We start from the raw sequence: 27244 nt of genomic DNA on the forward strand, positions 1-27244 counted from the left end.
TGGTTCTCATTCATATTAGAGTTGACTGGCTGTGATTTTATGGACATTTTCTTTTCTTGGAAACAATATGGAACTCTTATGCCACCTGTTTTCTGTGACTTTTTAAAAACTTCAGTACCTAGCAAACAAACACATACTTTCTCCTTGGAACCAAGGACGTTGTCACCAGGTGCTAGGGAGGCATGGACTGAAACCAACTGGAGTTGGGACACTGAGATGGTTGGAGTATGTAATGGACATGTGGACTGGGGGAAAGAACTTTGATTTTTAATTTGGGTGGGGAAACCTTCGGGACTTTCAGAGTCGCATTTTCACCGGATGTGCCAATATGGCATATGTAATAAATTTGGACTTTGAGGAACACATTGGTCTTGGAGTTTGCATTGCACTCCTTGCATTGGGTCTGTATCTTGGAATCCTGGCACCATATTTATGAAGGTTACAGTGTCCTGAAGTCATGGCATCCCCTTTTGTGACTTTCAGCAAAGTCAATTTGTCGTGCTGCCGCCGCTGCCTCTTAAAGCAGAACCCAGGAAGGCTTGTTGTGGCATTGCCTGTTTCAAAGCAGCACAACCACAAGCTTCATCGTACTGGCACAACTGGTGTTCTGCCCTTTGCGGATGCACTAGTCATTTGAACCTCTTTTTGATGCGATCGCTAGTGTGTGCAAGGACACAACAAGCCTCACAGCACAAGGTTCAGTGTGATGAAGCTCGTGGCCATGGTGCCGTTCATGTGTGCAATGGCACAACAACCCTTGCAGAGTCCTGTTCCAAGAGGTAATGGCGGATGTTAGAAACATAGAAACATAGAAGTCTGACGGAGGAAAAAGACCTCATGGCCCATCTAGTCTGCCCTTATACTATTTTCTGTATTTTATCTTAGGATGGATATATGTTTATCCCAGGCATGTTTAAATTCAGTTACTGTGGATTTATCTACCACGTCTGCTGGAAGTTTGTTCCAAGAATCTACTACTCTTTCAGTGAAATAATATTTTCTCATGTTGCTTTTGATCTTTCCCCCAACTATCTTCAGATGGTGCCCCCTTGTTCTTGTGTTCACTTTCCTATTAAAAACATTTCCCTCCTGGACCTTATTTAACCCTTTAACATATTTAAATGTTTTGATCATGTCCCCCCTTTTCCTTCTGTCCTCCAGACTATACAGATTGAGTTCATTAAGTCTTTCCTGATACGTTTTATGCTTAAGACCTTCCACCATTCTTCTAGCCTGTCTTTGGACCCGTTCAATTTTGTCAATATCTTTTTGTAGGTGAGGTCTCCAGAACGTGTTAAATTCATGATGGATAATTACTAGGGAAATTTATTTATTTATTTATTTATTACTTAGATTTGTATGCCGCCCCTCTCCGAAGACTCGGGGCGGCTCACAACATGTAAAAAACAAATCATAAGCAATCAGACAGATTTAAAATATTTAAATATTTAAAAAACCCCATATGCTAACAGTCACACACACAGACATAACATGCATAAATTAAACGTGCCCGGGGGAGATGTTTCAGTTCCCCCATGCCTGACGGCAAAGGTGGGTTTTAAGGAGTTTACGGAAATGTCATTATTAGTTAAAAGCAATGCGATGGGAGAATTTAGAGAAATAAAACAAGCAGTGATAGAAAGCGCTCAGACAGATGCGACAAAATGGACAATGCAAAATTGGTACCGGTACATGGTGGATCATATTCAATTTGAGATTATGGATAAAAGGATGAATTCAGTTAATGAAACTGATTTGCGACAACTGATGGGATGATGGGACAAGGTAAGACGATATATGGCGAGTAGAATCCAAGACCAAGCTACAAAGAATAAATTGGAATCATTTTATAATATGTAAACAGATATTTTGCTGTTGAGTTAAAATGGAATATACACGAAAAAACCCCGATTTGGTGGTGGGGTGTGAATGTTTGTCTGGTGGTGGGCAATACTCACAGAGCACCTGTTTTATGTTGTGTGTTTGTTCATATTTTAAAAATCAATAAAAAAATAATTTTAAAAAAAGGAAGGAGGGGGGGGGGAGGGAAACCCCTTCCCAGGAAACTGCAAGCCACACACCAAGACACCAAGACGTGAGGAAATATTATTTCACTGAAAGAGTAGTAGATCCTTGGAACAAACTTCCAGCAGACGTGATTGGTAAATCCACAGTAACTGAATTTAAACATGCCTGGGATAAACATATATCCATCCTAAGATAAAACACAGGAAATAGTATAAGGGCAGACTAGATGGACCATGAGGTCTTTTTCTGCCGTCAGTCTTCTATGTTTCTATAAGACTGGCCTAAAGGCATCAAAAATGAAATGAAGTAACATCACTTTCCTCTATTTCACTTGGCTCAGTTGCAAAGGTTGGTTGCTAGGAGTTGAAAACTACCTATGTATAAAGTGACTAGCCATCACGCTTTGAGCTGGACAGTCACACTTTTTTGCCATTTGTACCGGGTCCCGCGTTGCTTTTAAAAAGTCCCGCTTTTTTTAAAAAAATTGCCAGTCGGCAACTTGAAAGCCTCGGAGCTGGAAGGACTGGCTCTTCATCCTTTGATGCCAGGCAATCTTGTCCAGCAGGCAGCTCAGCTTCCATGCTGCCTGAAAGGAGGACCTCTGCATTGGCCGATCATCAGCTAAGCTTCCTTCTTTGTGGTTTCCAAGTCCCCCTCCTCCCAGATTCTACTCCTGAAATTGAAATGTAAAATAGCTTGAGGAAGGTGAGGTAGGTAGCAAAGTGAGGAGGGGGTTGCTTTGCGCATACCCAGCAGCCAGAGAGAGAGACCGAGCATGCCTCTCTCCAGTAAAGCAGAACAGGCAAGCTACTGTATTTTATTTTATTTATTGATTTTGTCCAATACACAATGAGGGTTTTAGTGGGTATACACATAGCAAAATACATGATGAAGGTTATAGAGGAGACACTCATAGTAAAATATATCTAAGAAAGAATAGAGAAGATATAGGAATAGAACATATCAATGAAAGCGGCTTGACTTCCTGGCTCCAATCCTTCCCCGCAGGGAGGCGGAACCAATGAAGATGTTCCGCCCCAGACGCTTGATGGACCCAGAGGGCTTTCAGACGGCGCTTGGGGTTATTCCAGAGGCACTCATCCACAGTTCGGCGGAGTCTCTTGCGGAGGCCTGGAATACGGCTGCTGCGGAGGCTCTCGACCGGATTGCGCCTTTGCGACCTCTCCGTGGCGCTAGACCCCGTAGAGCTCCATGGTTCAATGAGGAGCTCCGGGAGTTGAAACGCCAAAAGAGACGTCTAGAGAAGCGATGGAGGAAGAGTAGGTCTGAATCTGATCGAACACTTGTAAGAGCTTTTATTAAGACTTACAAAGTGGCGCTCAAGGCGGCAAGATGCGCGTACCATGCCGCCTTGATTGCATCAGCGGAATCCCGCCTGGCCGCTCTGTTTAGGGTGACCCGCTCCCTTCTTAACCAGGGGGGAGTTGGGGAGCCCTTGCAGAGTAGTGCCGAGGAGTTTAACACGTTTTTCGCTGATAAAGTCGCTCAGATCCGGGCCGACCTCGACTCCAATTGTAAAACAGAGTCGACTGACAATGAGTCAGTCAAGGTGACTGGGGCACGTACTTGTCCACCTGTCTGGGAAGAGTTTGATCTGGTGACACCTGATGAAGTGGACAAGGCCATTGGAGCTGTGAGTTCCGCCACCTGTCTACTGGATCCGTGTCCCTCCTGGTTGGTCTCGGCCGGCAGGGAAGTGACACGGAGCTGGGCCCAGGAGATTACCAACGCTTCCTTGGGGAGGGGAGTTTTTCCAACACTCTATAAAGAAGCGCTTGTGCGTCCCCTCCTCAAGAAGCCTTCCCTGGACCCCGCCGTACTCAACAACTATCGTCCAGTCTCCAACCTTCCCTTTATGGGGAAGGTTGTCGAGAAGGTGGTGGCACTCCAGCTCCAGCGGTCCTTGGAAGAAGCCGATTATCTAGGTCCCCAGCAGTCGGGCTTCAGGCCCGGTTACAGCACGGAAACCGCTTTGGTCGCGTTGATGGATGATCTCTGGCGGGCCCGGGACAGGGGTTTATCCTCTGTCCTGGTGCTCCTCGACCTCTCAGCGGCTTTCGATACCATCGACCATGGTATCCTTCTGCACCGGTTGGAGGGGTTGGGGGTGGGAGGCACTGTGCTTCAGTGGTTCTCCTCCTACCTCTCTGGCCGGTCGCAGTCGGTGTTAGTAGGGGGTCAGAGGTCGACTCCGAAGTCTCTCCCTTGTGGAGTACCTCAGGGGTCGGTCCTCTCCCCCTTGCTATTTAACATCTACATGAAACCGCTGGGTGAGATCATCAGGACATGGGGTGAGGTATCATCAATATGCCGATGATACCCAGCTTTACATCTCCACCCCATGCCCAGTCAACGAAGCGGTAGAAGTGATGTGCCGGTGCCTGGAGACTGTTGGGGCCTGGATGGGTGTCAACAGACTCAAGCTCAACCCGGATAAGACGGAGTGGCTGCGGGTTTTGCCTCCCAAGGACAATCCCATCTGTCCGTCCATTACCCTGGGGGGGGGAATTATTGACCCCCTCAGAGAGGGTCCGCAACTTGGGCGTCCTCCTCGATCCACAGCTCACATTAGAGAACCATCTTTCAGCTGTGGCGAGGGGGGCGTTTGCCCAGGTTCGCCTGGTGCACCAGTTGCGGCCCTATCTGGACCGGGACTCATTGCTCACAGTCACTCATGCCCTCATCACCTCAAGGTTCGACTACTGTAATGCTCTCTACATGGGGCTATCTTTGAAAAGTGTTCGGAAACTTCAGATCGTGCAGAATGCAGCTGCGAGAGCAGTCATGGGCTTACCCAGGTATGCCCATGTTTCACCATCACTCCGCAGTCTGCATTGGCTGCCGATCAGTTTCCGGTCACAATTCAAAGTGTTGGTTATGACCTTTAAAGCCCTTCATGGCATCGGACCAGAATATCTCCGAGACCGCCTTCTGCCGCACGAATCCCAGCGACCGATTAGGTCCCACAGAGTGGGCCTCCTCCGGGTCCCGTCAACTAAACAATGTCGGTTGGCGGGCCCCAGGGGGAGAGCCTTCTCTGTGGCGGCACCGACTCTCTAGAACCAACTCCCCCCGGAGATCAGAACTGCCCCTACTCTTCCTGCCTTCCGTAAACTTCTCAAAACCCACCTTTGTCGTCAGGCATGGGGAAACTAAACATCTCCCCCTGGGCCCGCTGAATTTATACATGGTATGCTTGTGTGTGTGTGTATGTTAGTATAGGTTTTTTTTAAAACTTGTAATATTTTAATTAATTGGATTATGTATTGGATTGTTTTTCACTTGTTGTGAGCCGCCCCGAGTCTTCGGAGTGGGGCTGCATACAAATTCAAATAATAAATAAATAAATAAAGAATAGAAGAAGAGATATGGAATGGAACAACCTACCAGCGGACGTTGTGAACTCCAACACTCTGGACATTTTAAAGAGAAGATTGAACTGCCACTTGACTGGTGTACTATAGGGTTCCTGCTTGGGCAGGGGGTTGAACTCGATGGCCTTCATGGTCCCTTTCAATTCTAACAATAAATAAATAATAATTATATATATAATTAAATATAGGAATAGAAGAAAGGTATAGCAAGAAAGGTATAGAAGAAAGGGAGAGCAATAGGAGTTTGCTGTACAAAAAGTTGGGGAAACATTTAATTTTCAAAAAAAGCTACGAAAAGGTGGGAGGTGGGAAAGAAGGCTTAAAATAATCTTGTTAACAAGTGTTCCTTAATTTCATTTTCTGAATCTGAAATAATGGTACAGTGCTATCAGTAATTTCAACTACTTCTGAGTATTTTTTTCCACTTATTATTTTCATAGACTTGAAAATGTAATGAAAACAATATTTTACGTTATATAAGGTATTTCTGGATTTGGTATTCTGTCATTCTTAATTCCAAGTAATATTTCATTTTTTTAAAAAACAGAATTCCTTCTTCACAATGCTTTGAAAAAAGGAAAACAACATATTTATGTTAGTTTCATTACATACAAACACAGGAAGACCTGTAAACACACTTTTTTTTTAACATGAACAGCTAAAGAAATAAGTTACTGCTTAGATTTATGCTTCACCCACTGAAATAATAAGGAGTGGCATACTAATTTCTCAAGATAACTCATAACTTTGGAAGCTAAGTGATCAAAATTCTAGAAATAGTAGGCCTATTTTCAGACCTTTCTTAATTAAATAACCAATCATAAACAAGAATGGGCTAGAAAGAGCTATGGTCTTTCACTTTTCATTTCCTTACTTTAGGCCACAGGATGATTTTTGTCACAAATCCCCCCCTTCCCCCGGGCAATGGTGTCCCTCTTTATCAATGTTAAAATCTGGTAACCTTACCTATGTAATCAGTGAAAACATCTTCCAAAACGCCTTAGTAGATTGGATAAGCGTGTTTTTCCACCTCCTGTCGCTAGATGGCGGTCAGGCAACACCTGCGTCGAGAAAGATACCCACACTGCATTGCTAGAAAGTAAGGAGGAAAGGAGAAGCGCAAAGGAATGTCCTCTTCCGGAAGGCTTATGGGAGGAAGTTTCTGTTTTTGTGTTTTTGCAAAGATCGAAGCAGCAGCCGGAAGGTGAGTTGGGGGGCAGATGGGAGGAGAATTCCGGGAGTAAGTCGGGCTATTCGGTTTCCTCCATGGTCTGGAAGCAGAGAAGCAACTGGGCTGAAGCATGTCAGGTGCTGCTCCTGCAGGTCCCTCCCCAAATTCATTGGCCACCAACCTTACCGTGACATAACTGTGATTGACAGATGTGGCTCAGTGAAATAAAAGACAAGAGTACGAGTTTGTGTTGCGTTGAAAAGGCAGCACGTGTATTTATCTGAATAAAGATGGGTCCCTCCTAAGAAGGAAGGAATCAGGAAGTAGTGCAAGGCAGATAAATGTTTTGCTTTCATTTCATTACGTACAGTAAGAGGCAGCTGGCACACGACAGATAAGATATAGAAATATGGAAACTATAAAACCAGTTAAGCATGCTTTCTTTGGTTTTGGTCACATGTCTAATCCACAGACTAGTGGTTTCCATGGGTTCAGAATCCCTATTGGTGCCTGAACTTCAACCTTGCCATCTCAACATATGAGCAATCATCAAATTGATCAGATTGCTGATTAACTTTAGCGCAGAAGGTTTCACTGTAACAATTTTGAGTTTTTTTCAGGCTTTGAAAGACATGGACTATCTCCATATTGCAGATGTGTGTATTTTTATTTCTCTCTGATAGTACCTATCTCCAAATATATAATCTATCCCTAGTACTTCCAGATAAACAGTTGTGTGAAAAAGAAAGTACAGTCTCTTTGACTTTTATGCTTTTACTTAACAGAACATAACAAAAAACATTTGGTCCTTAGAAGTTCTTAAAAGTAGGTAACTACAACTGCAGAGGAAACAAGAAACGGCAGAAAAAGACCTCATGGTCCATCTAGCCGCCCCGAGTCTTCGGAGAAGGGCGGCATACAAATCTAAATAATAATAATAATCATCATCATCTAGTCTGCCCTTATATTATTTCCGGTATTTTATCTTAGGATGGATATATGTTTACCCCAGGCATGTTTAAATTCAGTTACTGTGGATTTACCAACCACATCTGCTGGAAGTTTGTTCCAAGCATCAACTACTCTACCACTCATAACTTAGGGCTCGCGAGGCATTGCCCTATATCAGCTCCCATCTGTTTTTCTGTTTTCTGCAGTTTTCGCTCTCCCCAGGCTGAAGGAAAGCCTCCTGAAGCCTGGAGACGGTGAAAAACGGGCCAACCGAAAATTCATTTCTGAACTTCCAGTTGGCCTGTTTGACTGTTTTTGCTGTCCCCAGAATTCAGGAGACTTTCCTGAACCCTAAGGATGGCAAAAAGTGGGCCAATGGGAAGTTCGTTTCTGAACTTCCAGTTGGCCTGTTTGGCCGTTTTTCGCCATTCCTAGGCTTTGGGGACAGGATGTGTGTGTGCGCGTGTGCGTGCACATGCACAGGGGACAATGTAGGGGTTGTGTGCATGTGCCTAATGAAAGGGCATTGCATTATGGGTATCTGAGCCAAAAAAGTTTCACCATCATTGTCTCAGATGTTGGAGAGCCAATCTCTTAAAGCTTTTCATCCCTACAGACATTAATGCGAGTGGGGCTGAAAAGGCAAAAGGGAACAGTGAGCTCCTTCCCATATTTGGGTATGCTGGGTGACCCATCAGAAAAACGTAATCTTTCCCTGGCTCAGCTGATAAAAGGGGGTAGAGCCTGTGGCTTAGAGGAAAAATCACTGCCTCGCAAGGCATATGCAGCCCAGGTTCAAATGCTGGAAGGGTATGGCGTGGCTGACGAAAGCTAGAAAGCTTGAATACCAATCTCCCCTTATCTCTTTATCAGTTCTTTGCAAGTTTGGAATATATATATATATATACAGTGGAACCCCGACATACGAGCAGCTCTACTTACGAGCTACTCGAGATACGAGCTGCGAGATTAGAGAAATTTTTGCTCGACTCACGAGCTCACATTCGAGATACGAGCCGAGAAGACCCGGGCTGGCTTGCTTTGCTTCCGAGCGGAAAAGCCGTGCGTGTGTTTTAAAACATCGGAGCCGGCATGGGGAGGCTCTCAATCAACCCCCGAGTCCGGGTTGGGGGCTCGGGGGCTGATTAAAAGCCTCCCCATGCCGGCTCCGATGTTTTAAAACACACGCGCGGCTTTTCTGCTGCCTCCTGGCGAACTTCCCCGCTTTAGGAGGCAGCGGAAAAGCCGCGCGTGTGTTTTAAAACATCGGAGCCGGCATGGGGAGGCTCTCAATCAACCCCCGAGTCCGGGTTGGGGGCTCGGGGGCTGATTAAAAGCCTCCCCATGCCGGCTCCGATGTTTTAAAACACACGCGCGGCTTCTTTGCTGACTCCTGGCGAACTTCCCCGCTTCAGCCGACGTCTTTTCCCCTCAGCCCTCGGGCTTGCACGCATTAATCGCTTTTACATTGTTTCCTATGGGAAACAATGTTTCGACATACGAGCTGTTCGACGTGCGAGCCTCCTTCCGGAACCAATTAAACTCGTAAGTCGGGGTTCCACTGTACAGTATATATACACTGCTCAAAAAAATAAATGGAACGCTCAAATAACACATCCTAGATCTGAATGAATGAAATATTCTCATTCAATACTTTGTTCTGTACAAAGTTGAATGTGCACAACAGCATGTGAAATTGATTGTCAATCAGTGTTGCTTCCTAAGTGGACAGTTTGATTTCACAGAAATTTGATTTACTTGGAGTTATATTTTTGTTTAATTATTTTTTTGAGCAGTATGTATGTATGTGTATGTATTTGTTTTCATAGATTTTATCTGCGTTTGCGTGTAACATATTTTTGCTGAATTGAAAATGAGTATATAATAATAATTAATAATAATTTATTGGATTTGTATGCTGCCCCTCTCGTAGACTCGGGGCGGCTAACAACAATAATAAAAACAACATGTACAATCCAATAATAAAAACAACAACTAAAACCCCTATTATAAAACCAAACATACACACAAACATACCATGCATAACTTGTAATGGCCTAGGGGGAAGGGCTATCTCAACTCCCCCATGCCTGGTGGTATAAATGAGTCTTGAGTAGTTTACCAAAGACAGGGAGGGTGGGGGCAGTTCTAATCTCCAGGGGGGAGTTGGTTCCAGAGGGCCGGGGCCACCACAGAGAAGGCTCTTCCCCTGGAGCCCACCAAACGACACACATATATACACATGTTTTTTCTGTTGGATCACCCTGGTATATTGAAGGAACATCACAGCTCCTTTTTGCCTCTAGGCCCAACCCAGGGCCATTTCAGGGCAGTTAATTTATTCATAGCCAACAAACTATGTTCTGTATGTGTCACATGTTTTTGCTGAATTTTTAAAATTAAGGGAGACTAGGGTAGCGCTATTTCGGCCTTGTTCTGGCCTCATCAGCTAGCCATACCCTTACTGGGATTTGATCCTGGGGCTTCAGCCTTGTAAGGCAGAGAATTAACCTCTAGGCCACCAGATCTGATCTGAAGGGATCAGATCAGATTAATTCCAGTCCCAGGGCAACAATGTGGATTCCTCCACAGAAAACACATCTCCAACTGTGACAACAAATCTCTGCCTCTGCATCTGTCCCCCTTGCCTTTAAAATTAAGCCTTGGATGTAGCCACTTCAGTGACTCTGCCCTCTGGTGTCCAGGAGGGTTCTTGGTCATCTTCTCCGCTTCCAATTATCCCCATTCGACCATCCGAGCAGGCTTTTTAGATGTTATTTCGTCTCCTCGCTGCTCTCCGGCCTCTCGGGGTTGTTCTGATGATGTAGGGGGGCTTTCAATAATTCCCCCTGCTCCCGAGGCTTTCCAGGCACTTCCACACCAGTCGCTCAGTCTTACTCCCTCTTCCTCAATCCGAGCGCTCTGAGCATGGTCTATTAGACCACGTTGTCCCTCCTGATGTGGCTCCGCGTGCCACCTGTGGACGCATGCCATAGATTCCCCATCACCCCATCCTGCTTCAGCAGGGGTTTGATTAGAAGACTTGCAAGGTCCCTTCCAATTCTGTTAGTATCTTCTGTTCTGTTTCAATTATATTTATGATAGAATAGAATTCTTTACTGGGCAAATGTTATTGGACACACAAGGAATTTGTCTTTGGTGCATATGCTCTCAGTGTACATAAAACCAAATATACATTTGTCAAAAATCATGAGGTACAACACAGTGATTGTCATAGCATGCAAATAAGTAATCAGGAAACAATATTAATATAAATCGTAAGGATACAAGCAACAGGTTACAGTCATACTGTCATAAGTGGATGGAGATGGGTGCTAGGAACAGTGAGAGAGACTAATAGTAAGAGTAGTGCTGCCTAATAGTAATAGTAATGCACCCAATAGTTTGGCAACGGTGAGGGAATTATTTGTTTAGCAGTGTGATTGCGTCCGGGAAAAAACTGTTCTTTTGTCTAGTTGTCTTGGTGTGCAGTGCTCTGTAGCGATGTTTTGAGGGTAGGAGTTGGAACAATTTATGTCCAGGATGCGAGGGGTCCGTAAATATTTTCACAGCCCTCTTTTTGACTCGTGCAGTATCCAGGTTCTGATACAGGGGTGCGTTCCAAAAGTAATGCAATTATTTTTTTTAAAAATGATTTATTGAACAGATTTGCACAGACAAAATTCTTCAAAGTATTGTCCTTGGGCCTCTACACATTTTTTCCAGTGACTCTGCCATGACCGATACACGCCCGGAAAGGCATCTTCGGGGATCTCTCGCAAGGTCTTTGTCACGGTTGATTGGATCTCTCCTATGGACGAAAAACAGGTTCCTTTCAGGGCTGGGAACAAAAAGAAGTCTGCTGGGGCGATGTCAGGACTATAGGGGCAGTGACACACTTGGTGTTTTGCCAGGAACTCGTGGACTTGCAAGGCGCGTTTTTTGTCCATAGAAGAGATCCAATCAGCCGTGACGAAGACCTTGCGAGAGGTCCGCGACGACGCTTTCCAGGGCATGTGCAGGTCATGGCAGAGTCGCTGGAAAAAATGTGTAGAGGCCCAAGGACAGTACTTTGAAGAATTTTAAGTGTTTGTGCAAATCTGTTCAATAAATTACTTTTTTTAAAAAAATTGCATTACTTTTGGAACACACCTTGTAAGTAAAACCATTGAACTCGAAGAGGGTGTACTTTCTATGTTACTTGACTATATTTGACCTTTTTCGCTGCTAAGATTTTGTGATTGACAAAATCAACACGTGAATTTCATCAATGAATAGATATTCAAACTTGGATCTCGGTAGTCTTCTATGTCAAGGTTCGACAAACCCAGGCGCCTGGTCGCCAGTGGCGCCTAGAAAATGTTGTCTGGCGCCTAGAAAATGTTGCCTGCTGTACTGTATGTGTATACAGCAGTGTTTTTCAACCGGTGTGCCGCGAGACATGGCCAGGTGTGCCGCGAGGTGGCTCCTGCAAGTGGGAGCTCCAGGGCTGAGGCTTCAGCCCTGGAGCTCCCACTTGCAGAAGCCGCCCCCCGGCTATTGCCCGCCGCCGCTACCCGCACACCCCAAAATACCCCCCTGCGTGCCCTTTTCCATGGGCGCGCAGTTCCCATTCCCCTGCCTGCCTGGGGGGGGCGGGGGCGGGGAGGCGCCGGCAGTAGAAGGCGCTGCCCCCACCCACCCGATCCGCTCCCTCTCCTCCTCTTCCGCTGAAAGAAACGCGCGGAAGCTGCCTGCTTGAGCCTGGCGTTGCTCCACCCCGCTTCTTCCTGCTTGTCATCCTCCGTTGCCAGGAAAGCCGGGTTTGTTTTCCGTGAAAGCAGCGCGCCTTTTAACACGCTGCTTTCCTGCACCAGCGACGTTTGGCTGCCGGGGGGGCGGGGAGGAGAAAATCCTCCCCCCCCCAGGAGCAGCAAAAGCCTAAGCGGCGGGGTGCACCGTTTGCCTTCCGGCTCAGTCGCAGAGGCTTTTGCTGCTTGTGGAGGGGGGGGGGGTTTGGCGGTGCCGATGCCAAATGCTTTCCCTCCGTGGTGGGGGGTGCAGGGCAGGCGCAGTCAGCCCCAGGAGACAAAGATGGAATGAGAGAAAGGAAAGAGAGAGAAAGGGAGGGAGAGAAAGAAAAAGTGAGAGATAGAAAGGATAGAGAGAAAGGGAATGAGAGAAAGGAAAGAGAGAGAAAGAGAGGGGGAGAAGGAAAGAGTGAGAGATAGAAAGGATAGAGAGAAAGAGGGAATGGAAAGAGAGAGAAAGGGAGGGAGAGAAGGAAAGAGTGAGAGATAGAAAGGATAGAGAGAAAGAGGGAATGAGAGAAAGGAAAGAGAGAGAGAGAGAGAAAATAAGAGAGAGAACAACAGAGAGAGAAAGAACAAGAGAGAGAAAGCATGAGAGAGAGAAAGAACAAGAGAGAGAGAGAGAAAATAAGAGAACAAGAGAGAGAAAAAGATAGCAAGAGAGAGAGAAAGCAAGACAGATAGGGAGAGGAAAGGAGAGTGAGAGAAATGAGAACAAAAAGGGGAGAAAAAAGGAGAAATGATAAAATGATTGAGGCAGAGAATGAGAGGAGAGAGAAACAAAAGAGAGAGAGAGGTGATTCTTGAAGCATATGGTAAAAAGCATCCAAATAATAAGAAACCCCCCCCCAGCCCACACCTGTTTTTGGTTTTGTTCATTCCTCCTCCGGCCGCGTGCGCGGTGACTTCCGACCAGTAACCCCTCCCCCCCTCACCCGCGTCCCCGGCCCGGTCTCCCTTTCCTTCTTCTCTGTTTCGGTTTCTGACTAACGGTCTCCCCTCGGATCCCGACGGGAGTACAGCAGAGCCGGCTCGGCGGAGCCAGGCCTGCGCCGGGGGGGAGGGGGTGAAAGCGATGTCAGGTGGAGACTCGGCAAAAAACCAAGTTTGCTTTAAAAAAATTCTGGCTCCTAAATTTTTTGGCTGGCTCCTAGATTCTGAACAACTTTGTCGACCCCTGTTCTATGTGTCAAATGAATCATGATTAATGTAAGAAGTTATTGGAACATTGTGGCATGTTTGCTATTTGATTGTAACACAAACTTTTTTTCTCATCTCTTGCGACCATTTTATGATCAATTAAAGATACACTTTTATTTGAATCTTACAGACAAAGAGAAAACAAGAGAACAACTCTGTTGTGGTACTTGGATCCATAGAGGAGAGAAGCCCTACAAATGTTCCCAATGCAGTAAATGCTTTAGTGAGCATGGCAACGTGGAATGACACTAAGCAGAAGCTGTTTGAATGTCCTGATTGTGAGAAATGTTTCAATAAAAATTACAACCTTGTTCAACACCAGATGATTCACACAGGAGAGAAACCCTTTGAATGTCCTGATTGTGGGAAATGTTTCAGCCAGAATTCTAGTCTGGTTAAACACCTGAGGACTCACACAGGAGAGAAACCCTATGAATGTCTTTGTGGGAAAGGTTTCACTCAACAATCCAGCCTGGTTCAACACCAGAGGATTCACACAGGAGAGAAGCCCTTTGAATGTCCTCACTGTGGGAAATGTTTCAATCTGAATTCTAGTCTGGTTAAACACCTGAGGACTCATACAGGAGAAAAACCCTTTGAATGTCCTCATTGTGGGAGATATTTCAGTCAGAAATCCAGCATGGTTCAGCATCAGAGGATTCACACAGGAGAGAAACCCTTTAAATGTCCTGACTGTGGGAAACTTTTCAGTCGGATTTCCCTACTACTGGTACATCAGAGGATGCATACAGGAGAGAAACCTTTTGTGTGTCATGACTGTTGGAAATGTTTTAATCATAATTCCGACCTGGTTAAACACCAGAGGACTCACACAGGAGAGAAACCCTTTGAATGTCCAGACTGTGGGAAACATTTCAGTTATAATTCCAGATTGGTTCAACACCAGAGGATTCATACAGGAGAGAAACCCTTTGAATGTTCTGATTGTGGTAAATGTTTCAGTAACAATTCCAGCCTAATGAAACACCAGAGGATTCACACAGGAGAGAAACCCTGTGAATGTCCTGACTGTAGGAAAACTTTCACACAGAATTCCAGCCTGGTTCAACACCAGAGGACTCACACAGGAGAGAAACCCTTTGAATGTCCTGATTGTGGAAAATGTTTCAATCAAAATTCCAACCTCATTGAACACCAGAAGATTCACACAGGAGAAAAACCCTTTGAATGTCCTGATTGTGGAAAATGTTTCAATCAAAATTCCAACCTCATTGAACACCAGAAGATTCACACAGGAGATAAACCCTTGGAATGTCCTGATTGTGGGAAATGTTTCAGTCATAATTCCAGACTGGTTCAACACCAGAGAATTCACACAGGAGAGAAACCCTTTGAATGTCCTTATTGTGGAAAACGTTTTAATCATAATTCCATCCTGGTTCGACACCAGAGGACTCACACAGGAGAGAAACCCTTTGAATGTTCTGAGTGTGGGAAATGTTTCAATCTGAATTCTAGTCTGGTGACACACCAGAGGACTCATACAGGAGAAAAACCCTTTGAATGTCCTGAGTGTGGTAAAAGTTTCAGTCAGAGTTCCAGCCTGGTGACACACCAGAGGACTCACACAGGAGAGAAACCCTTTGAATGTCCTGACTGTGGGAAAAGTTTCAGTCATAATTCCTGCCTGGTTAAACACCAGAGGACACACAGTAGGAAAGCTGTATGAGTGTCCAGACTACTAGTGGTATTCCATTATCTTCACACTTGGTTTGGGAAAGTGAACATTCTTGCAGACCACTTCTGCACATCTGCAGAGCACCCATGATGACATCTGGGCAATTAGGCGGAGCCTGACGCTTCCAGTACCAGTTCAACTGAACAAGGGCAAACCGGCAGAATATCACAGTTCGGTCTGTGGGAAAAATCTCACTACAGTGGTACCTCTACTTACGAACTTAATTCATTCCGTGACGAGGTTCTTAAGTAAAAAAGTTTGTAAGAAGAAGCAATTTTTCCCATAGGAATCAATGTTAAAGCAAATAATGCATGCGATTGGGGAGACCACAGGGAGGTTGGAGGCTCTGTTTCCTCCCAGGAGATTCTTAGAGAGGCCCCATGGAGGCTTCTCCACGCCTTTTCTGGCCCTGTTTCCTCCCAGGAGATTCCTAAAGAAGCCCCACTTCTCCCTGCCTTTTCCAGTTACATTTTTGGAGGCTCGGGTTTGTAAGTGGAAAATGGTTCTTGGGTAGAGGCAAAAAAATCTTGAACACATGGTGCTTATCTAAAAAAGTTAATAAGTAGTGGCGTTTTTAGGTAGAGTTACATCTGTACTAGGGTTAACCTTATAAATCATGTTCATATACCCAAAGGGAAAAAAACATTTTAGTGCCCTGAATGTGGGCGATTCTCCAGGAAACATTTCCACCCTTACCGTAAACAAGAAAATCCACATGAGAGCCAAAATGTTGAGTTTAGAGAAGGCTAAATTTTTTTATCGAGTGTCCTATTATTAGTCTAGGTGAGAAATTGACTATTTAAATTTATTAAATTAAATAGTATTTGCCTGACATTTTTAAGGCAAATATGTAATTGTATTAGATGGGGAAGAGGAAATAAAAAGTTGGAGCGTATTACTTTGATAATACAGTGTTCCCTCGATTTTTGCAGGGGATGCGTTCCGAGACCGCCCGCGAAAGTCGAATTTCCGCGACGTAGAGACGCGGAAGTAAATACACCATTTTTGGCAATGGACAGTATCACAAGCCATCCCTTAACACTTTAAACCCCTAAATTACCATTTCCCATTTCCCTTAACAACCATTTACTCACCATTATTACTGGTACTCACCATTGAATAAGACAGTGATCCTGATATTTATAAACATAATTATTTATTACCAATCTTTTTTTTTTGTTATTTATTTGCAAAAATTATTAGCTTGGCGATGACGTATGATGTCATCGGGCGGGAAAAACCATGGTATAGAAAAAAACCCGCGAAGTGTTTTTTAATTAACATTTTTTGAAAAACCGTGGTATGGGCTATTCGCGAAGTTCGAACCCGTGAAAACCGAGGGAACACTGTATCTATCGGGCCTTCAGCGTAAAAAATTGCGGGATATTTATTTTTGTTGAAATTGTGCAATTATGTAAACATCTTTTGGGAGTGTTCTTTTCATTTTTAGGATGGTAGATGATAGAAATGCAACATGCCATGAGCCGCGGCCTTTTCCTCCTGGGGTGAAACAGAGGCATTCAGCATTCTTTATTCCCTAAGACTTCCAGAGATTAAGTGCGCCAAGCATGTCTGTTTAGATTGTGTCAAGAACAAGGCATGCAAGTGGGATAATAATAATTATTATTATTAGATTTGTATGCCGCCCCTCTCCGAAGACTCGGGGTGGCTTACAACACGATAAAAACAGTATTATACAGGCACAAATCTAATATTAAAAAAAAACTAAAAACCCTATCATAATTAAAAACCAAACAGCACATACATACCAAACATAAATTATAATAAGCCTGGGGGAAAGGTGTCTCAAATCCCCCATGCCTGGCGGTATAGGTGGGTCTTAAGTAGTTTATGGAAGACAAGGAGGGTGGGAGCAGTTCTAATCTCCGGGGGGAGTTGATTCCAGAGGGCCGGGGCCGCCACAGAGAAGGCTCTTCCCCTGGGGCCCGCCAGACGACATTGTTTAGTCGACGGGACCCGGAGAAGGCCAACTCTGTGGGACCTTATCGGCCGCTGGGATTTGTGCAGTAGCAGGCGGTTCCGGAGGTATTCTGGTCCAATGCCATGTAGGGCTTTAAAGGTCATGACCGACACTTTGAATTGTGACCGGAAACTGATCGGCAGCCAATGCAGACTGCGGAGTGTTGTAGATACGTGGGCGAATCTGGGAAGCCCCACGATGGCTCTCGCGGCTGCGTTCTGCACGATCTGGAGTTTCCGAACACTTTTCAAAGGTAGCCCCATGTAGAGAGCGTTGCAGTAATCGAACCTCGAGGTGATGAGGGCATGAGTGACTGTGAGCAATGAATATGAATAGCAAATACATTGGGGGGGGGGAGTTAAGACAGTGATAAAAGCAGTGTAAAATTTCACATATAAAGGCTGTTCTGCCTTACAGCAATGTTCTCTCTAAATTTTTTTTCGGTGTGTGCGGAAAAGTATAGTGATTGAGCGGCACATTTTCATGCCTGAGCACCTGAATTTTTTTCACAGACGTCATGTCTCCCAAGTCAATAACAAAATAGGATTTCATTGTCATCATCCTCATTATGATCACAATGATCATGATAAGGGGTGTGCATAAGTGCATTGTGTGCCTACTGTCCCTTTCTTAACGTTTCTCTATTAGTACAAATTTCATGTATGTGAACATTCTTATATCTTTGTATACTACCGATACGTACTTGACAAATAAATAAAATTTAATTTTGGATGAAGTGACAGCATGATGGGATTTGAGACAAGAGCCTTTCCTATAATCATACCCACCCTTTGGAACCTCGTTTCCCCAGTTGATTACTATTTTAAAGCTGTTCATTTTAAACTTTTTTTCTAAGTAAATGTCTAACTGTAAGGGTGATGGTTTTGGCACTCTTTTGTTTTTAGCAGAAGGTTTTTATTTTAAATTACATGTATATACCTACCAATGTTACAAAAAACATACATAGCTACACATACATTATTAAATAATCCATATCTATTCTTTTCATAACCTGCCCCAATCTGCTCCTATTATTCATAGAAGAAACATAGAAGGTTGACGGCAGGGGGAAAAGCCTCATGGTCCATCTAGTCTGCCCTTATACAGTGGTACCTCGAGATACGAGTTTAATTCGTTCCGGACCTGCGCTCTTAAGTCGAGCAGCTCTTATCTCGAATGACTTTTCCCCATAGGAATTAATGTAAATAATTTTAATTGGTTCCAGCCCTCAAAAAACTCACAAAGTTAGTCTAAATTATGCAGAAAGACATGTTTTTAATGAAGAAATGTACATGTACATATAAATGAATAATGAAGTTTCTTTCACTTAACTTGTAAACTTTCTTAAACTTTTAAATTTACATATGTTCAACTTCTCTGCCACCCAATCCTGTAGGACAGAGGTCCCCAACCCTTTTTGCACCAGGGACCGGCTTTAAGCGATCAAGAGAGGAATGGGTGAATGAATGGACGGAGGGTAGGAAGGAAGGAAGGAAAGAGGGAAGGGACAGGAACAGAGGAAGGAAGCAAGGAAACTTATGAAAGGGGAGAGTAAGAGAGGAATGAGTGAAGGGAGGGAGGGAGGGAAGAAGGTGGGAAGGAGAAAGAAAAGAAGAAATAGAGGAAGGGAAGGTAAAAGAGAGAAAGAAAAAGAGCAAGAAAGAAAGAAAGAAAGAAAGAAAGAAAGAAAGAAAGAAAGAAAGGGGGAAGGGACAGGAACAGAGGAAGGAAGCAAGGAAACTTATGAAAGGGGAGAGTAAGAGAGGAATGAGTGAAGGGAGGGAGGGAGGGAAGAAGGTGGGAAGGAGAAAGAAAAGAAGAAATAGAGGAAGGGAAGGTAAAAGAGAGAAAGAAAAAGAGCAAGAAAGAAAGCTGCAAGCACCCCCCCCCCCGAGCCCCCCAGGCCGGCTGCAACCTTTTAAAACACGCGCGCCGCTTCGCAGCTGTCTCCTGAAGCCGAACGCGGAAGTTAGCGTTTGGCTTCAGGAGACAGCTCCTTGGCGCTTGTATCTCGAATTTGGGCTTGTAAGTAGAACAAAAATATCTCTCCCCTCCCAGCTCTTATCTCGAGTTGCTCTTAAGTAGAGCAGTTCTTATGTCGGGGTTCCACTGTACTATTTCCTGTATTTTATCTTAGGATGGATATATGTTAATCCCGGGCATGTTTAAATTCAGTTACTGTGGATTTACCAACCACGTCTGCGGGAAGTTTGTTCCAAGCATCAACTACCCTTTCAGTAAAATAATATTTTCTCACGTCGCTTCTCATCTTTTCCCCCCAACTAACCTCAGATTGTGCCCCCTTGTTCTTGTGTTCACTTTCCTATTAAAAATACTTCCCTTATTTTACCCTTTAACGTATTTAAATGTTTCTATCGTGTCCCCCCTTTCCCTTCTGTCCTCCAGACTATACAGATTGAGTTCATTAAGTCTTTCTTGATAAGTTTTATGCTTAAGATCTTCCACCATTTTAGCAACCCGTCTTTGGACCTGTTCAATTTTATCAATGTCTTTTTGTAGGTGAGGTCTCCAGAACTGAATACAGTATTCCAAATGTGGTCTCACCAGCACTCTATACAGCGGGATCGCAATCTCTCTCTTCCTGCTTGTTATACCTCTAGCTATGCATCCAAGCACTCTACTTGCTTTCCCTACTGTCTGACTGCACTGTTCACCCATTTTGAGACTGTCAGAAATCACTACCCCCTAATCCTTTTGAGCTTTTTGCAAACACAGAACTGCCAATACAATAAGATTGAGGATTCCTTTCCCCCAGAAGCCTGGAGAGACTGAAATACAACCAAATGGGCCAACTGGAAGTTCGGAAACAAACTTCCCCAATTATTGTGGTGCAGGGCCATTTCAAACAGTGGTGGGATTGTCTACCAGTTCTGTGGATATGGTTTGGTGGGTGTGGCATGGGAAGGATGCTGTAAAACAGTGTTTCCCAACCTTGGCAACTTGAAGATATTTGGACTTCAACTCCCAGAATTCCCCAGCCAGCATTCGCCTCCTTAGTCCCAGCTGATCGGGAAGGAATGGGGATTCGCTGGCTGGGGAATTCTGGGAGTTGAAGTCCAAATATCTTCCAGTTGCCAAGGTTGGGAAACACTGCTGTAAAATCTCCATTCCCTCCCTACTCCAGGGGAAGGTTACTGCAAAATCCCCATTCCTTCCTGATTAGCTGTGACTAAGGAGGCAGAGAATACATGGTGGAGGGGCCAGTCAGAAGTGATATTTACTGGTTTTCCGACCTAAAAATATCTGCTACCAGTTCTCCAGAACTGGTCACAACCTGCTGAATGCCACCTCTGATCCTCAGAGGGTTTTATTTGTTTATTTTTTATTTATTCTTTGTCCAATATGCAATACATATGGAAGAGAATAGACATTAAGTACGGTAATATATATGACGATAGAAAGTAAAAAGAAGAGAAGTAGATGGGAGGGAGAGAGTATATATGATATAAGAGATAAGGAGAGAATATACATGATATATATATATATAATAGATAGATAGATAGATAGATAGATAGATAGATAGATAGATAGATAAGGAGAGAATATATATGACATATGAGATAAGGAAAGACAATTGGACAGGGGACGATAGGCACACCAGTGCACTTATATAAGCCCCTTACTGGCCTCTTAGGAACCTGGAGAGGTCAATCGTGGAGAGTCTAAGGGAGCAATGTTGGGGGTTGGGAGTTGACACTATTGAGTCCGATAATGAGTTCCACGCTTCGACAACTCGATTGTTAAAGTCATATTTTTTACAGTCAAGTTTGGAGCGGTTAATATTAAGTTTGAATCTGTTGTGTGCTCTTGTGTTGTTGCGGTTGAAGCTGAAGTAGTCATTGACTGGAAGGACGTTGCAGCATATGATCTTCTGGGCAATACTTAAACACAGTCATCTGACTTTTGTAGCACTCCCATCGTCATGTGATCTACATTCAGCTGCTTGGCAACTGGCTCATATTTATGAGGATCGTGACCTGCTAACTAGGAAAGACAATGGGGAAACCAGATTCACTGAACAATAGTGTCACAAATTTAACAACTGCAATGATTCATTAACAAATATAGCAAACCAAAAAAAAAGTCAAAAATTGGGGCATTTCTAGTCTCCAAGGTCCCTTCTACCTCTTTCCTGATTGACTGATCTTTAAAGCTGCAGCCTTGAATTTGCTGTTGGAGCAGCAGGAACAGTTCAATGGGCCAATTTTGTGGGGAGGAAGAAGATCAAGTTCGGTATAGTGATGGAGGCACCAGGTTAGAGACACAGACAGAGAAGGGCAAAAGCATCAACTTTGGCCAGTCCTCTCCAGCTTTGGAAAGAGGTGGGGAGGGAAACCCATTCCAAAAGCCTTTGCCAAGGAAACTGCAAGCCAGGCATCAAGGCTGGCCCAAAGGAGCCAAAACCGAAGCTAAGTAACGTCACTTTTCACTATTTCACTTGGCTCAATTGCAAAGATCGGTTGCTAGGAGTCCGAAACTACCCATGTAATCAGTGAAAACATCTTCCAAACGCCTTGGTAGAGATTAGAAAAGCGTGTTTTTCCATCTCCTGTCGCTAGATGGCGGTCAGGCAACATCTATGCCTAGAAAGATACCGACACCGCATTGCTAGAAAGTACGGGAGAAAAGGTGGAGCGCAAAGGAACTTCCTCTACCGGAAGGCTGATGGGAGGAAGCTTCTGTGCAGAGCGGCTTTTGTGCTCTTCCAAGGATCGTAGCGGCAGTTGGAAGGTGAGTTGGGGACAGGTGGGAGGAGAGTCCGGGCCCAAGTCGGGCTGTACGGTTTCCTACACGGCCTGGAGGAGCAACTGGGCTGAAGCATGTCAGTTGCTGCTGCTGCAGGTTGCTTCCCAAATTTATTGGCCACCAACCTTACCATAACATAACTGTGATTGACAGATGTAGCTCAGTGAAATAAAAGGCAGGAGTCCAAGTGTGTATGTATGTTGACATAGCCAACGCATTTATTCAGCTGAATAAAGAAGGAGCCCTGAACATATATTTATACATTTCTTTCGCTTTGTTACATAAGAGGCAGGTGATGCACGACAGATATTTTATTTATTTATTTTATTTATTTATTTTGTCCAATACACAGTAACGCACAATGAAAGTAATAGAGGACACCTTCGAGGAAATAGAATTAGAGAAAGAATAGAGTAGAGTATAGGATAGGATAAAATAATCAATGAGAGAATAGAAGAAAGATGTAGGGAAAGAAGAGAAGATATATGGGATATAGGAGAGAGAATAGGATAGGGGTCGGAAGGCACTCTAGTGCAGAGGTCCCCAACCTTTTTTGCACCAGGGACCGGCTTTCAGCTAGACCAGTTTTCCATGGCCCGGTGGGGGGGGGGGAGCTAGCTGTCAGCGGCGCCGTAAAAGGGGCGATCAAGAGAGGAATGGGTGAATGAATGGACGGAGGGTGGGAAGGAAGGAAGGAAAGAGGGAAGGTACAGGAACAGAAGAAGGGTGCAAAGAAGCAAAGAAAGGTGTGAAAGGGGAGAGTAAGAGAGGAAGGAGTGAAAGAAGGGAATGAGGGAGGAAAGAAGGGAGGAAGGAAAAGGAAAGCAAGAAATGGAGGGAGGAAAGGAAGGGAGGAAAGGAAGGAAGGAAGAAAGAAGGAAAGAGGGAAGGGACAGGAACAGAGGAAGGAAGCAAGGAAACTTATGAAAGGGGAGAGTAAGAAAGGAAGGACTGGAGGGAGGGAGGGAAGAAGGTAGGAAGGAGAAAGAAAAGAAATAGAGGAAGGAAAGGTAAAAGAGAGAAAGAAAAAGAGCAAGAAAGAAAGAAAGAGAAAGAAAGAAAGAAAGAAAGAAAGAAAGGCAACTTCAAAGAAAGGCTCACTGAGCATCTCTCACTCTCTCTCTCTTTCTATCCCTCTTTCTTTCTTTCTCTTCCTTTCTCTCTCTCCTCTTCCTTTATCTCCTCTTTCTCTCCCCCCTCTCTCCCCCTTTCCCTCTCTTTCTCTCTCCCTCTCTTGCTATCTCTCCCCCCTTTCCCTCTCTTTCTCCCTCTCTTTCTCTCTCTCCCCCCTCTCTCTTTCTCTCTCTCTCCCCCTCTTTCTCTCTCTTCTTCTCACTTTCTCTCTCTTGTTTTCTTTCTGTCTCTTTTGCTTTCTCTCTCTCTCACTCTTTCTCTCTTGTTTTGTTTCTCACGCTCTTTCTCTCTCTTGTTCTCTCTCTCTTGCTATCTCTTTCTCTCCCCCCCTTTCTCTCACTCTCTCTTTCTCACTTTCTCTCTATCTTGCTGTCTGTTGCTTTCACTCACTCTCGTTCTCTCTCCGTTCTTCTCAGCGGTGATGCGCGCACGCCCTGCCCGCCTCACATTTGCCGAGAGGACTTTCGCCCCGGGCTCTCAGCAAGGGGGTTTGCATGAGAGGCGGGGCCGGCGGAAGGTGATATTCAATGTCGGGGGCGCACGGGCGGTTTTGCGCGCGCTCCCTATCTCCCTGCTAGCCCACTCGGAATACGTATTCAAAATAAGAAAAGCCTTTGCCGGCGAAGGCTTTTCTTATTTTGAATACAGTATTCCGAGTGGGCTAGCAGGGAGATAGGGAGCGCGCGCAAAACCGTCCGTGCGCCCCCGACATTGAATATCACCTTCCGCCGGCCCCGCCTCTCATGCAGCCCCCTTGCTGAGAGCCCGGGGCGAAAGTCCTCTCGGCAAATGTGAGGCGGGCAGGGCGTGCGTTCCGGGTGCGGGAGGAGCTGCGGTGAAAGGCAGGAGGTGGCAGAGGAGCAGAGGGGGCAAATCGGGCGGGCGGTGGGCAGCGCGGAAAGGCCGAGGGGGCCCTGGCGCCACGGACCGGCTGAAAACCCCCAACGGCCCGGTCCCGGTCCGCGGACCGGCGGTTGGAGACCCCTGCTCTAGTGCACTTATACACGCCCCTTGCTGACCTCTTAGGAATCTGGAGAGGTCAACCATGGACAGTCTAAGGGTAAAATGTTGGGGGTTAGGGGATGATACTACGGAGTCCGGAGAGGGGCGGCATACAAATCCAATAAATAAATAAATAAATGAGTTCCACGCTTCAACAACTCTATTGCTAAAGTCGTATTTTTTACAGTCAAGTTTGGAGCGGTTAATATTGAGCTTGAATCTGTTATGTGCTCTTGTATTGTTGTGATTGAAGCTGAAGTAGTCGTTGACAGGCAGGACATTGCAGCATATAATCTTGTGGGCAATACTTAGATCATGTTTAAGGCGTCTTAGTTCTAAGCTTTCTAGGCCCAGGATTGTAAGTCTAGTTTCGTAGGGTATTCTGTTTCCAGTGGAGGAGCGAAGGGCTCTTCTGGTGAAGTATCTCTGGACATTTTCGAGGGTGTTAATGTCTGAGATGCGGTATGGGTTCCAAACAGATGAGCTGTATTCTAGGATAGGTCTGGCAAAAATTTTGTATGCCCTGGTAAGTAGTGTGATATTTCCAGAGCAGAAGCTACATAGGATTAGATTAACAACTCTTATATAATTATAACTATATATTATGTAGATAATATATAAAAATGTAGAAATTATACAAATAGTCAAGCATGCCTTCTGTGATTTGGCTCACATGTCTAAACAACAGACAAGTCGTCTACTGTGAAATTTTCCATGGCTTCAGAAGCCTGTTGAAGCCTGAACCTCAGCCTTGCCATCTCAACATAGGAGCAATCAGGAAATTGATCAGATTTCTGATTGACTTTAGTGCAGAAGGTTTGACTAACCATTTTGAGTTTTTTTCAGGCTTTGGAAGACATGGATTATCTCCATATTGTAGATGTGTGTATTTTTATTTATCTCTGAATGTACATATCTCCAAATATATAATCTATCCCAAGTACTTCCAGATAAACAGTCATGTGAAAAAGAAAGTACAGTCTCTTTGACTTTTATGGTTTTACTTATGAAGACATAATAAAAATCATTTGGTCCTTAGAATTTCTCAAAAGTAAAAAAGAACTAGGGACTTAATACCACATATGGTAGACATGTCACGGGGCTAGGACATATTGGAAAAAATTTCAATGTTGGTTAAGAGAAATTATATCATTTAATATAGAACTAAAACTTGAAATATTTCTATTGGGCATAATAGACCCAAAAATACACAAAGACATACAATATTTGATAATCCATATTTCAACTGCGGCGAGGATTTGCTATGCACAATCATGGAAGAAAGAAACAATTCCCATCAACCTACAAGTGATCAATAAAATATTTGAAGTGGCAAAAATGAGTAGACTAAGCATGAGATTAAAATAAAAAGAAACATAGAAACATAGAAGTCTGACGGCAGAAAAAGACCTCATGGTCCATCTAGTCTGCCCTTATACTATTTTCTGTATTTTATCTTAGGATGGATATATGTTTATCCCACGCATGTTTAAATTCAGTTACTGTGGATTTATCTACCACAGAAGAAGACATGGATTATTACCAAATTTGGGACGAATGGTATAAATGGTTATATAAACGGAAGAAAACTTAATAATAGTATAGAGATATTAAATTCTGAGAACTCACAGAGATCGTAGAGTATATATAGACAATAATGAGTGAGAAAAAAGTGACTTAGTATAAAAGAACATTCTAACAGAGCAATAAGCTAATTTTAAAACAAAGTATTTACCGTAATAACAATAAACTGAGGAGAAATTATAAAAGAACTATATAAGACCAATTATGAAATTTATTTATTTATTAGATTTGTATTAGCAGTACCTGACTGCTACTTGGCCTCTTTGAAGCAGTGAGAAATTTCCTAATGGTGGAAACAAGTAACCAGGAGAATGGGGTGCCTTCAGAGTTTGTGGTGCTCCATCACTGAGAGCTTTTCAAAAGAGATGAAACAGCCACTTGTCTGAAATGGTAGAGAGCAGTGATGGTGAACCTTTTTTGGTTTATGTACCAAAAGGGGCTGCATGGGTGTGCTAGCAAGTGCCCACACACCTTCCTTCCCCAACACATACTCACACACACACATCATGATGCCCCTGCACATGTGCACAATCCACCCCATTCCGCACACATTTGAACTAACCCTAACCAAAACCTGGGACAGTGGAAAAATGGGCAAATGGCCTGCACTGGCTGCCGATCGGTTTCTGGTCACAATTCAAAGTGTTGGTAATGACCTTTAAAGCCCTACATGGCATTGGGCCAGAATACATCTGGAACCGCCTTCTACCGCACGAATCCCAGCGGCCGATAAGGCCCCACAGAGTTGGCCTTCTCCGGGTCCCGTCGACCAAACAATGTCATTTGGCGGGCCCCAGGGGAAGAGCCTTCTCTGTGGCGGCCCCAGCCCTCTGGAACCAACTCCCCCCAGAGATTAGAACGGCCCCCACCCTCCTTGTGTTTTGCCAATTACTTACGACCCACCTTTGTCGCCAGGCATGGGGGAGTAAAGTTATCCTTTCCCCCTAGGCTATTACAAGTTATGCATGGTATGTTTGTGTGTATGTTTGGTTTTTTATAATAAGGGTTTTTTAGTTGTTTTTATTAATTGGATTGTTCATGTTGTTTTACCACTGTTGTTAGCTGCCCCGAGTCTGCGGAGAGGGGCGGCATACAAATCCAATAAATAAACAAACAAACAAACAAACAAAAAATAAAAATAAAATAAAATAAAATAATGAATAAATAAATAAATAAATAAATAAATAAAATAATGAATAAATAAATAAAATAAAATAAAATAAAATAAAAAATAAAATAAAATAAAATAAATAAAATAAAATAAATAAATAAATAAAATAAAAAAATAAAATAAAAGAATGAATGAATGAATGAATGAATGAATGAATGAATGAATGAATGAATGAATGAATGAATGAATGAATGAATGAATGAATAAATAAATAAATAAATGGGAAGTTTGGAAAATTCACATCCGGTTGACCTGTTCTGCTATTTTTACACTCTGGAGGGTTTGGGGAAGCTTCCTAAAGCCCTGGAGTGAAAAAAACAGCACAACGGGCAAACTGGAAGTGCATTTTCCGAACTTCCGGTTTGTCTGTT

The 27244-nt window shown here is 44.0% G+C and overlaps 2 protein-coding genes and 1 long non-coding RNA gene across 3 annotated transcripts in view; 2 read left to right on the top strand and 1 right to left on the bottom strand.

Annotated features, from left to right (window-relative positions):
• The window catches only part of LOC139159268 (zinc finger protein 208-like), a 42258-nt gene extending 26120 nt beyond the window's left edge, over positions 1–16138 (top strand). Inside the window, exons 11-12 of the mRNA XM_070736603.1 lie at positions 6520–6627; positions 13666–16138. Coding sequence (XP_070592704.1) covers positions 6520–6627; positions 13666–15225 — 1668 coding nt within the window. The 3' untranslated portion in view covers positions 15226–16138. The remainder of the gene's footprint in view (positions 1–6519; positions 6628–13665) is intronic.
• Positions 2046–6426, bottom strand: LOC139160090 (uncharacterized). Its single transcript, XR_011557881.1, has 3 exons — positions 6390–6426; positions 5437–5568; positions 2046–3286 (listed from the first exon to the last, which is right to left on the bottom strand). It is a non-coding gene; the product is annotated as an uncharacterized lncRNA (long non-coding RNA).
• Positions 16139–21799: 5661 nt separating the features above from the next.
• The window catches only part of LOC139159269 (zinc finger protein 850-like), a 34572-nt gene continuing 29127 nt past the window's right edge, over positions 21800–27244 (top strand). Inside the window, exon 1 of the mRNA XM_070736604.1 lies at positions 21800–21967. The gene's annotated coding sequence lies outside the window, so the exon portion shown is untranslated. The remainder of the gene's footprint in view (positions 21968–27244) is intronic.

This window comes from Erythrolamprus reginae, chromosome 2, assembly GCF_031021105.1.
Source record: "Erythrolamprus reginae isolate rEryReg1 chromosome 2, rEryReg1.hap1, whole genome shotgun sequence".
In the NCBI taxonomy this organism is placed as follows: Eukaryota; Metazoa; Chordata; class Lepidosauria; order Squamata; family Dipsadidae; genus Erythrolamprus; species Erythrolamprus reginae.